Source organism: Oncorhynchus kisutch, linkage group LG27 (assembly GCF_002021735.2).
Source record: "Oncorhynchus kisutch isolate 150728-3 linkage group LG27, Okis_V2, whole genome shotgun sequence".
Taxonomy (NCBI): domain Eukaryota; kingdom Metazoa; phylum Chordata; class Actinopteri; order Salmoniformes; family Salmonidae; genus Oncorhynchus; species Oncorhynchus kisutch.
This window is the reverse complement of record NC_034200.2, coordinates 35,370,975-35,383,619: the sequence shown is the minus strand read 5'-3', so window position 1 is coordinate 35,383,619 and position 12,645 is coordinate 35,370,975. Positions and strand designations below refer to the sequence as shown.

General features: G+C 42.2%; 1 protein-coding gene across 2 annotated transcripts; it reads right to left on the bottom strand.

The window, feature by feature from the left end:
* Positions 1 to 6,225, bottom strand: LOC109871987 (gastrula zinc finger protein xFG20-1). Of its 2 annotated transcripts, none has more exons than XM_020463042.2 (7): positions 6,025 to 6,225; positions 4,478 to 4,674; positions 3,753 to 3,857; positions 3,570 to 3,665; positions 3,346 to 3,456; positions 2,865 to 2,991; positions 1 to 2,708 (listed from the first exon to the last, which is right to left on the bottom strand). In XM_020463042.2, the coding sequence occupies exons 1-7, from the start codon at positions 6,053 to 6,055 to the stop codon at positions 229 to 231; spliced, it is 3,147 nt and encodes a 1,048-aa protein (XP_020318631.2). In that variant the 5' UTR covers positions 6,056 to 6,225; the 3' UTR covers positions 1 to 228. The 2 variants fall into 2 exon arrangements, with proteins under 2 accessions (XP_020318631.2, XP_031662501.1); XM_031806641.1 differs by having other exon boundaries at positions 1 to 2,762; positions 6,025 to 6,224.
* Positions 6,226 to 12,645: the final 6,420 nt, after the last annotated feature.

Here is a 12,645-nt window from a genome sequence, read left to right as displayed (position 1 = left end):
TAATAATTGCATCGTTTATTTTCATTTTTTGCCACTTATAAAGGATTTTCACAATGTGCTGCTGTGCTACTCAATTCTTAGTGAAAAACAAAATCCTCCATATTTAACATGTACATTCAAAAGGTGAAGGCTACAGTCTGGATTAGAACCTACACCTAGTTACGAGCTAGTAATGTGGAGAATTTTGACGAATAACATCCTGGAAATCAAAAAGGGAGGCAAAGACAACTAAGAACATGAAGCTAACTGATGTTTTCTCAACAAAAGTTTCAATTGAAAAGTCTTCCCACAAGCCAAACACTTATGAGGCCTCTCCCCTGTGTGAGTTAAAATGTGTACTTTTAGTTGCGACTTAATGCGACAGCGTACTTTACAGAGAGGGCACGCAAATGGACGTTCTCCTGTATGACTCTGTTGATGGGCCTTCAGATTACCCTTCGAAGAACATCTTTTGCCACAATCTGGGCAAGAGAACGGTCGTTCTCCCGTGTGTACACGTGTGTGTACTTTCAATGCATACTTAGTTCTGAAATCCTTACCACATGCATCACATAGATGAGGTCTGTCAATATGCGAACGAACATGGATGTATAATTTATATTGTTTAGCAAACATCTTGCCGCAAAACCTACATGTGAACCCTTCCCCTGTGTGACATAGCATGTGTGTCTCCAGTTTATTTTCACTCGTGAACCATTCCTGACAATGGGGGCAAGAGAAGACCGGTTTAACTTCGGTAGGAGCATTCTCATGTACAACGAGATTACGGTGCATTGACCCACAACCTGTTTTCCTGGCCTGATGTCTTGTCAAATCGAAAGCTCGACCAAAGCTCCTTGAACATATGGCGCATGTGTGGGGTCCCTGACCCTGTGAGTGACGTCTCCGATGTTGAAGCAAGCTTGCTCTGTTAAAGAATGTCTTATAGCACACCAGACATGTTCTAGAATTTAAAATCACGCCAGTGGGAGGAGCTTTGGAAGTTGTTGGGTTCTCGGGTGACGTGCGATGGCTGTGGGGAATCTCTGTCCCATCCTCCCTTGGAACCAGACAACTGCTTCTGTGTGCTGGATCAACCTCCTCTGGATGCTGGTTTGGATCAACTGCCTCACTCCAGTCTTGCTGTCCTCTCTGAAAGTTAATCTCACACTCCTTTGGCTTGCATTGCTGCAAGTCATTTGAGTAGTCAACATCTGTGTTGCAGGACTGCGGGATCGCCATCTCGTTTTCTGCTGCAACTAGTGGCCTATCTGTCTGGTGTCTAAGGTTCACACCCTGACCTGTCTTTAACTGCTGCGGTGTGGATTGAGATGTCCTATTCCTGCACCCCGGACACTTTCTGGAGTCTGGAATGTTTTGACCTGAACACTTGTGTATCCGCAGATCCGATATGCTTGGGAAACTTTCCCCACAATTGATGCATGGGTAAGGATGTACATCATGTTGACATTTTAGGTGTATTCTCAAGTTTGCTGCAGTATCGAAAGTTTCATTACACAGAAGACATGTTCTGTAATTACTGGAGGACTGTATCAGAGCACTGAAGGCTGTTGCATTCTGGGTTATCGCTGTACCATTTTCTACGAACTGCTGCTGGTTCCCCTCCGAACACTCATTTGGCTCAAAGGTCACACCGCACAGAGAGCACGGGTGGCGTTTCTTCGTCTTCAAGCACTCTTTTATGTGTTTCTTCAAACTAGGATTATTCCCAAAACTTGCCTCACAGTTGTAGCACTTGTAGGGGAGCAGACCATGAACGGATTTCAGGTGCCTTCTCAGCATAAATACATTACAAAGAGTCTTGTGACACACATGGCATATTTGTCTGGCTTTGGAAGGCTGGAAGGCTTTTGGAGTGTGATGAACATAGGGACCTCTTTTGTTCTGAGGTAAAGTGTCATGTGGGTGGGATATCTCTGTCCAATCATCCTCCACAGATGTCATAGACATGTTGTCCTCTTCTGGTTGAGCTGCTGCCTCACACACATTCTGCTGATGTTTCTGTAAGTCCTCATGGTGTTCAAAGTCTTGTCCACACTGGGTGCACTTGGAAGGGCTCTGCTCATTGTGACATCTCATGTGTGCCGTCAAATCTTTTGCTTCGCTGAAAGTCTCTCCACACAAGGAGCATATTTTGACACGCTTGCTTCTTTTAGGCTGCCCTGTGGTAAGGGATGGGTCAGGGGCCAGAGAATACTGAGGTTGACCATCAGAGGGCTCTTCATTGATATTCCTTTCACTCTTTTGTGATATGACCTGTCCTCTTCTCTGTCCTTGGGATCCTACTTTGTCAATCTGAACTCTCCTCGGTGTTGAAGAGACCTCCGTCATAGGTAACAGCATATCAGTAATGTCAAGTCTGTGTAGCAGCACTTTTGGCTGACGGAGCCGACAGGAAGTAGATAAACTAGAAATGTCCTGCACTTCCTGTTGGCTGCTGTGGGCCTTTCCTTGGATTTTCAGCCCACTGTCAGTGTGAAGGTGGTGAAAAGATGTATCGTTTTTCGCTGTTGTTTTCTTGTGTCTACACGCTACCTCCAAAAAAGCAGGCTTCACCTCTTTATTCAAAGGCAACAGTTCACTCTCCATGTGTTCCAACAAAGAGGCCATCTTTGGCTCATTGTCAGATGAGACGGGGCTCATACATTCCTGCTCAGGTTCTGATTGGACCTCTGGGTCAGCTTGGTCATTGAAGGCTTCATCTATCACTAAGGAAGAGAGAGACATTGAAGCGAGGATCTGATTGTCACCGGAAGACAGAGCTAGAGACAGTTGAAGAAGAAAAGTCCATATTAAAACCAAACATGGAAATGTTATAGGCTTTCTGATAACATTATTTCCTGTCCAAAGTCTATTTCTCCTACCATTGGTGTCTACATGTCCACATGTGTTGTTGTGGTGCTGGAGAAGGGTCTTCAAAGGCTGAGGGTGGGATACACACTGCACACACTCCTCCAGGACAGAGGGGTCAGGTAGGAACCAAGATGCCGTCTAATGGGAAGAGAGACAATGGCTTTTAAAAAGACCAATGTATCCATTTTGTATTATAACATATGCAATTGTTAACCAACATGTATGACAGTATGCTGATGAAGGTAATAAGATGTTAGCATGGTCCCCGATGAAGGTAATAAGATGTTGTTAGCATGGTCCCCGATGAAGGTAATAAGATGTTAGCATGGTCCCTGATGAAGGTAATAAGATGTTAGCATGGTCCCTGATGAAGGTAATAAGATGTTAGCATGGTCCCTGATGAAGGTAATAAGATGTTAGCATGGTCCCTAATGAAGGTCATAAGATGTTAGCATGGTCCCTGATGAAGGTAATAAGATGTTAGCATGATACCTGTTGAAGGGTTGGTGCTGGAAGCAGCTTCTCCAGCCTGGAGAGGAACTCCCACACCAGAGTCTGCAGTGCTGAGTTATACTTGAGGCCAAATTCCTCTGGAAAAATATTCTAAGAAACAAGTAGAGGATATTCAGTACTTTCTGATTTACAGAATTATTTACACCTGCCTCGTAAAATAAATCGCCCCTTAGTTATCAGCAGCTTTCAGTTACAACACTGACCTGAAAGAAGTGTTCTTTCTCGACTGGGTCTTCCAGCAGAGTTTGAATCAGCTTCAGGAAGTTTGATTCTGACGCTTCCACCTCTGGATCAGAAATCTACAGCAAGTATGGATAGCTCAGTCATAATAAATTCAACTAAGTAGCAGCGTTACAAGTCTTGATCTGTTACTGGGTAGTACTAACCTCCTTGTCCTTATGAGTGATGATACAGGTCTTCATCCTGTTCAGATGTGGCTGGATGGTCTCAGGGTTGGCTAGGTGATCAGAGCGACACAACTCCAGAACCAGCTGAATGAGTAAAAGTTCAATTTGTTATGAATGCAATTAAAATTGGACTGGTGTGTGGGCCATCAAAAATAGAAACAGTATATTGACATCGGGAGTGTATTCACTAGGAAGCAAATGGGCTGAAACAGGGAGGGACCCATAAGAATGTGTCCAATAAGAAAGTCGTTTTTATTGCCAAAAACATTTAGCTAAAATAAGATAGTACTTTATTCATCCCACAGAGGGGAAATTTCACATTGCACAAGCCAACACATCACCAATAAATACACACTAAAAGCATCATATCAATGATTATTATAATAATAATTATTAGGGTGTGTGTATATCGACCTGTTCCACCGTACAAGAGGGTAACCTGTACAAGTGTGAAATGGAAATGTGTTTTTTTGCATATCCCACTGAGACACCCCCTTAGGGTTAATTGCCTTGCTGATTCGATTACTGGCCCAAAGCTCCTAACCCGCCAGGCTACCTGTTGCCTGTAAGGGTTTGTGTTTAAAAAGCCTCAATAGAATATGGTAAGGTACTATGGTGTACACACTAATGAATACACCTCAGGAGATGAGAGTTGAGGAATTCTGGCCACTCCCTCGTCTCCACCAATCAGCACCATCTCTCACCTGTGCTCGCAGCCCCATGATGAGTTGGACTCTCTCCCTGTAACTCATCATATCAGGAACTATCTCCAACACAGTGGTGACAAACTCCTCCACCAACCCGTAGTCCATTACGTCTCTCTGCTGAACAACTTGCCATAGAGCTGCAGACACCAGCCGCAGTGGAGGAACCAACAGACGCAGAGATGATAGGGGGAGACCTACAGCAGACACAAATTCAGTTAGTTGGATAACAGAGATGATAGGGGGAGAGGGAGACCTACAGCAGACACAAATTCAGTTGGATAACAGAGATGATAGGGGGAGAGGGAGACCTACTGCAGACACATTCAGTTTGTTGGATAACAGAGATGGTAGGGGGAGAGGGAGACCTACAGCAGACACAAATTCAGTTAGTTGGATAACAAAGATGATAGGGGGAGAGGGAGACCTACTGCAGACACATTCAGTTTGTTGGATAACAGAGATGATAGGGGGAGAGGGAGACCTACTGCAGACACATTCAGTTTGTTGGATAACAGAGATGATAGGGGGAGAGGGAGACCTACAGCAGACACACATTCAGTTAGCTGGATAACAGAGATGATAGGGGGAGAGGGAGACCTACAGCAGACACACATTCAGTTAGCTGGATAACAGAGATGATAGGGGGAGAGGGAGACCTACAGCAGACACAAATTCAGTTAGTTGGATAACAGAGATGATAGGGGGAGAGGGAGACCTACAGCAGACACAAATTCAGTTAGTTGGATAACAGAGATGATAGGGGGAGAGCGAGACCTACAGCAGACACAAATTCAGTTAGTTGGATAACAGAGATAGGGGGAGAGGGAGACCTACAGCAGACACAAATTCAGTTAGTTGGATAACAGAGATGATAGGGGGAGAGGGAGACCTACAGCAGACACAAATTCAGTTAGTTGGATAACAGAGATGATAGGGGGAGAGGGAGACCTACTGCAGACACATTCAGTTTGTTGGATAACAGAGATGATAGGGGGAGAGGGAGACCTACTGCAGACACATTCAGTTTGTTGGATAACAGAGATGATAGGGGGAGAGGGAGACCTACAGCAGACACATTCAGTTTGTTGGATAACAGAGATGATAGGGGGAGAGGGAGACCTACAGCAGACACAAATTAACTTATTTGGATAACATATATGATAGGGGCAGAGAGGGATTTACAACAGGCACACATTGTTATTTGGATAACAAAAGCCATGTCCTCTTTGATAACACTGACAAGTAGCCTTGTTATTCTATAGCTTCCAACGTTTTAGCAAAGTATACTTTTTTTTCTTCATATAATGTCATTCCTTCAAAACGAGCTACAATATTACATAGAAAATCAAGTGCTATTTCCATGTGAAAATGCAATTACTTCGTTCAGCGAACAAGCTACGTTTTTGTTTGTGGCACATCTTTTACAACGTGTGGCTAAACTGTCTAATAGCTTGCCTAGCTAACTAGCTACAGTCGCTCACGTTTTTAATTCAATACACTAGCTAACTAGCCTAGAAATGTTGAGAAGGCCACTGCAACCATACCTTCTTCAATCAGGATATGGTGTTTTCGCATTTCGAGCTTTCAGTGCCAGTATACTTGGATTCAAAATAAAGTTGTAGTGTCTTAACACTTAGTACTTATTTATGTAATAAGAAAGACTCTGAATACAAGCAATTGAACTGGAGCTTCACATTTACTCAAACGAGTTAGTACCAGAATAACATATAACAACACTGCGCATGACCAAGGGTGCTCCATCCTTAAAGGGGACATCAGTAATTAACAGAACATAAAAATAATGTGAGCTTTGTTCGTGGATGTGTTTCCTTCTGTCTTCCTTTTTAAAAACGTCACTTCCGGTATTCAAATAAGAAACCCTTTTATTTTAAGGTTACATTTGAATAAGGTTTCTAAACCGTCTCTGGTTTGGTTTGCACAGTCATAAAACCCCAAAGAAGAGGAACAAGAAAAAAACTGAAATTTCTAGTCACTGACATTTTTATAATAAATAAATGTAGTTAAGTAATGAACGTAGTTAATAATTAATTAATGAGGGAAAAATTATAATAAAGACCTCCTCAGACCAATAACCACAAAACACAATATTGTAAAGATTCTGCAGAGAAGTTACCTATCCCAGTCACACACAGACATTCACACATTATCTTGTGTCTTTCGTAATTCCACGTGTACAAGTGTCAACCACAGAAGACAAAAGAACAGCGTAAACAAGGTAACTAAAGAAATGTTATATTTCAGTTGCCTCAGGCCTGTAGTGTGATTTAAAATGTAAATGTTTAGTAATTTACAGGATAAATTAAAGGTTAAGTGCCTTGCTCAAGGGCACATTGACAGATTTTTCACCCAGTCGGCTCAGGGACTCAAACCAGCAACCGTTCAATTACTGGCTCAATGCTGTTAACCGCTAGGCTACCTGCCGGCGAAAGAACCTTGACCACAATGACATTGACGCTTGATTATGATACTGTATGTTCATTCATACTCTGGGGCGTGTTCAGGAGGACACGTTTGGACAGTTCAGATACAAATATGTTATATAGAACAAACATGCCTCTCCGACATGGAACAATAAATCATGTAGGCTCTATTCATGACATTTCTATCTGCAACGTTAGAGAACCTTTGAACGTGGCCCTGATCTGTCTACTGCAGTGTTTCTTGATCCTGGTCTTGGGGACACAAAAGGGGTGCACATTTTAGTTTTGCCCTAGCAAACTATGCCCTAGCAAAACATGCCCTAGCAAAATATGCACCCCTTTGGGGTCCCGAGGACCAGGATTAAGAAACACTGCTCTCATGTTGCCTAACAACCAAAGCTTTACTGTCACCTATTGGCTTTTTTAACACACACCGGTACATCCAAATCAAACAATGAAGAGGCCATTTTCTCTTCACTGTTCTTTGATTTGAGTCAAAGGTGAAGTAAGATGTTCATCTCCAGCCCCAAAAGCTGTGGGCACGACAATACCGCGTTAAGCAGACCGAATGGGGATTTTTGTTTTTGTATGGGAATCTATGAGTGTCGAATTTGGTCTACCAACAAAAATGTAATTGCTAATTTGCTATGTGAGGCTTATTTGATTGAACAGAAGTTTCGTAATGATTAGGGTGTTAGAAATGTAATGATATAAGTGGACACACGTGGCATTCCGGCAACTTTGAGAAAACCTTTTTTATATCGAAGTAGTGTCAGTTGTTCACACACTTATCTGCTCTCTTTCATTGGCTAGAATGTTCCCACCTGATTTAGCCTCGTCCACCTTTGCAGACATGTATTTCCATTATTAGAACTCACTGGGCACACACCTGGTTGAATCAACATTGTTTGATGTCATTTGAACGAAATGACCTTGAACCAACGTGGAATAGACGTTGAATTGACGTCTGTGCACAGTGGGAAAGGTCAGTCAATTATCTTGTCAATATAATAGATCATCTTTGTTTGAGTGTATGGAGTACCCTGCCCTGAACCTTAGACACTGCCACCAGTGGGCTACCACCCGGTACTCTACCTGCCCTTCACCAGAGACTCCTGCCCTATGTACATACAGTCATTGAACAAATGGTCACTTTAATACTGTTTACATTCTGTTTTTCCCACTGTAGGTTCACTCCAACTCCAGTTGTAACTAACCTGATTCTTATCATCAACTAGCTAATTATTAGAAATCAGGTGCGCTACATCAGGGTTGGAGCAAAAACCTACAAGAACGGTAGCTCTCCAGGAACAGGGTTGGAGAGCCCTGGTCTATACACACACACCTCTATATTCATATACTGTCTATACACACCTTTCACATACTGTACATATTTATATTCCGGTCTCAGATATGCCTACATTTCTTGTTGTTTCTTTTTGGTTTATGTGTGTATTGTTATTGTATTGCTACATTGTTGGCGCTAGAAACATAAGCATTTCACTGAACCTGCGATAACGTCTGTAAACATCTGTTGTTTTTACACTGCTGCTACTCGCTGTCTATTATCTATGCATAGTCTGACTCAGTACTGGTATCCCCATACAGTATATAGCCTCGTTATTGTTATGTAATTTTCTTGTTACATTTTTTACTTTAGTTTATTTAGGGCTCGTAATTAAATTGTAATTAAGCATTTCACGGTAAGGTATTTTCCGGTTGTATTCGGCGCATGTGACAGATATGATTTGATTAGAAAATGTGTGCCAACACAGCCACTAGGTGGCAGTATAGCGTTACTTGTTAGGACACAGATTGGAGTATGAATTAACATGTATTTGCAGAACTATCATGCCAACTATCAAACTGTCATGTACTTTCAGGTACATTCAAACCACACTTAAAACACTACATAGACTGAACTTCTTGTCTCCCTAAAAGGAAAAGAGGATAGCAACCTTAGGAACTCCCAAGGAAGGATCCACAACGAGTCTTTTTTAAGAGAGGGTGAGGGGGGAGTTTGTGAGCCACACATCTTGCAATTCACATTTATGGGTAATTTCTCACAATATATGCTCACTAATAAAATAATCTCTAACTAATAAACTAATCTAACTAATATCTCTAATAAAAGGTTACACAGCCAGTCTCAGTTCTTGTATAGCAGGGAGACATAACGGCAGAACCCTGACCTGCTGTGCAGTCTACGGTTCCAGTCATTAGAGAGTTCCAGAAATAATAATTAGTACAACAGCAGCGGTGGCCATTAAGATTTGATTAATGCGTCACTGCTGACATATGCTTGTCACCGACACTTTAATGTCGTCAAATAATGACGATTTATTTCTCTCTCGGCAGGGCAGCAGAGCGGACAAAGACAGGATGCCACAAAAAAAATTGACACGGCTATCTGTTGGCTTGCTGTAGAAATCAGGATGCACTCGACTAAAAGTCGTATTTCGGGAGTGAGGTGAGAGCCTTCTCTTGGTTACGGGTAATTATCATTAATTGTTCTACCCTTTTAGTGTCTGTGTGTGTGTCTCATGCACGCAGGCCTGTGTGTCTGTATTATGACATACAGTGGGGAGAACAAGTATTTGAGACGGCTGATTTTGCATGTTTTCCTACTTACAATGCATGTAGAGGTCTATAATTTGTATCATAGGTGCACATCAACTGTGAGAGATGGAATCTAAAACAAAAATCCAGAAAATCACATTGTATAATTTTAAAGTAATTAATTAGCCTTTTATTGCATTATGCACAGTACATGAACATATTTACAGTATCATGTCTCTTTTTAAAGAGCCTTATTACTCCTAATGGCACAAATACATGTTGTGTGTATAACTTTCATCAAGAGGAAAAACCTTTCATATTATACAAAAGCAATACATTTACTAAATGGTCCATTCCTTCTCTAGGTTCATGTGTACTGGATCATGGTCTGTGTGTGCACGGAGGGAAAAGGCATGAGGTGTGACTGGATTTCAAGTCCAAGAAGGTGCCATGGCACTGTCTGTTTTTGTTTATTGTCAAGCGTTGTAATCGGCCCATGGTAAAAAGATGTGCATAAACTCAGCAAAAAAAGAAAGCCCTAGCCCTCCGATCCAACAGGTCCCAGACATGCTCAATGGGATTGAGATCCGGGCTCTTCGCTGGCCATGGTAGAATGCTGACATTCCTGTCTTGCAGGAATTCACGCACAGAACGAGCAGTATGGCTGGTGGCATTGTCATGCTGGAGGGTCACGTCAGGATGAGCCTGCAGGAAGGGTACCACATGAGGGAGGAGGATGTCTTCCCTGTAACGCACAGCATTAATATTGCCTGCAATGACAACAAGCTCAGTCCAATGATGCTGTGACACACCGCCCCAGACCATGACGGACCCTCCACCTCCAAAATCGATCCCGCTCCAGAGTACAGGCCTCGGTGTAACGCTCATTCCTTTGACGATAAAGGTGAATCCGACCATCACCCCTGGTGAGACAAAACCGCGCCTCGTCAGTGAAAAGCACTTTTTGCCAGATGGAGGGATTGTGCGTTCCTGGTGTAACTCAGGCATTTGTTGTTGCCATCCTGTATCTGTCCCGCAGGTGTGATGTTTGGATGTACCAATCCTGTGCAGGTGTTGTTACACGTGGTCTGCCACTGCGAGGACGATCAGCTGTCCGTCCTGTCTCCCTGTAGCGCTGTCTTAGGTGTCTCACAGTACGGACATTGCAATTTATTGCCCTGGCCACATCTGCAGTCCCCATGCCTCCTTGCAGCATGCCTAACACGGACCCCCAACCGGCTGCGTGCGTGCGCCATCGTGCATACATTTATTTTGTCCCCCTACACCAAATGCGATCACTACACGCAGGTTAAAATATCAAAACAAACTATGAACCAATTATCAATTACATTGCATTTGGGGACAGGTCAAAAAGCATTAAACATTTATGGCAATTTAGCTAGCTTTCACTTGCTACCTAATTTGTTCTATTTAGCTAGCTTGCTGTTGCTAGCTAATTTGTCCTGGGATATAAACAGAGTTGTTATTTTACCTGAAATGCACAAGATCCTCTACTCTGCCAATTAATCCACACATAAAACGGTCAACCAAATCGTTTCTAGTCATCTCTCCTCCTTCCAGGCTTTTTCTTCTCGACTTTATATTGCGATTGGCAACTTTCATAAATTAGGTGCATTACCGCCACCGACCTTGTTCGTCTTTCAGTTCACCCACGTGGGTATAACCAAGGAGGAGATGGCACGTGGGTACCTGCTTCTATAAACCAATGTGGAGATGGGAGAGGCAGGACTTGCAGCATAATCTGCGTCACAAATAGAACTGACTTCTATTTTAGCCCTTGGCAACGCAGATGCTCGTTGACGCGCGCGAGCAGTGTGGGTGCAATAATTGAATAATTGATTACATTTACATCTACATCTACGTTTATTTTGCAACGCTCGCGCGGTGTAGTCAGCCTGTTAGGCACGTTCACGTAGATGAGCAGGGACCCTGGGCATCTTTCTTTTGGTGTTTTTCCCAGAGTCAGTAGAAAGGCCTCTTTAGTGTCCTAAGTTTTCATAACTGTGACCTTAATTTCCTACCGTCTGTAAGCTGTTAGTGTCTTAACGACCGTTCCACAGGTGCATGTTCATTATTTGTTTTTGGTTCATTGTTTAAACCCTTTACAATGAAGATCTGTGAAGTTATTTGTAATTATCTTTGAAAGACAGGGTCCTGAAAAAGGGACGTTTCTTTTTTTGCTGAGTTTCGATTGCTTCTAATTAAGGTGTAAAACAAGGCAGAGGTAAGTCGACCACATCATTGATTAATAACATACAATTTGACAGGTAGATTGTTAAATCCCTTAATAATTTCATGAAAAATTACTCTGGTAATTTTCACCCAAACGTTTCTGAAAATGATTTCTCTAACGGAGAACAGCTTTTAGGAATTCATACATTTTCTTTTCATTAGACAATTGTCTTATACATTTCAGTTTCTTTTACAGCTTTACCTATTCTCATCAGTAACAGTTTCTCCATTCACATTTATGGCTTTAGTCCGTTATATTTTATTAATACACATTGATATGACATTCGGGAGACATGTATAATGGCAATCAGATTTGCTCCAAAACCTGAATGTTTAAAGGAGATTCGACATTAAAAGCAACTATTTAATTTTTCAATTCCTCTTTCTTCAAAATGAAGTTGCACCTCTTAAATTTCAGATCAAGATAGTTTACTTATCTCTCTCATATATATAAATATAATATATAAATATATTTATATACATACACTGTATATATTATTATGTGCTTTATGTGCTCTTTGCACTTGAATTTAAATAATTATGTTATTCTGGGATTACAATTTCCCACCTCGACGTCAGATTTCCTTAATATCTTCAGTTGACATATTTCCTATTATGTCTCCACCTCTGCAGCCTGTTTGGTGTCTTCAGGCCCTTCCCGGCTGGCCCCACTAAGTCTGAGCACACTTGATTGGCGCAGTGCTGCTGGGTGTCCTCAGGCCCTTCCTGGCTGGCCCCACTGTGTCTTGAGTACACCTCCCAGGGACAGCGGCACACTTTGAACTGTCTTTCCTGATCGCTGCACGATAAAGAGAGTTACAGCTCTTGGAACAACTGGGGAAAATCACCCGAAAAAAAGAATGACACTTTCTCAGTAAGGCTTGTAGAAAACAAGCTAGTCAAACTTTCCAG

What these genes read in the sequence shown, in the direction of transcription:
- LOC109871987 (XM_031806641.1), bottom strand. Translation starts at nt 6,055, where the DNA reads ATGCGAAAACACCATATCCTGATTGAAGAAG. An exon ending in TCACTCATAAGGACAAGGAG is followed by an intron (nt 3,666 to 3,752) that starts GTTAGTACTACC and finishes TACTTGCTGTAG; the next exon opens with ATTTCTGATCCAGAGGTGGA. An exon ending in CAGCACCAACCCTTCAACAG is followed by an intron (nt 2,992 to 3,345) that starts GTATCATGCTAA and finishes TCTTCCCATTAG; the next exon opens with ACGGCATCTTGGTTCCTACC.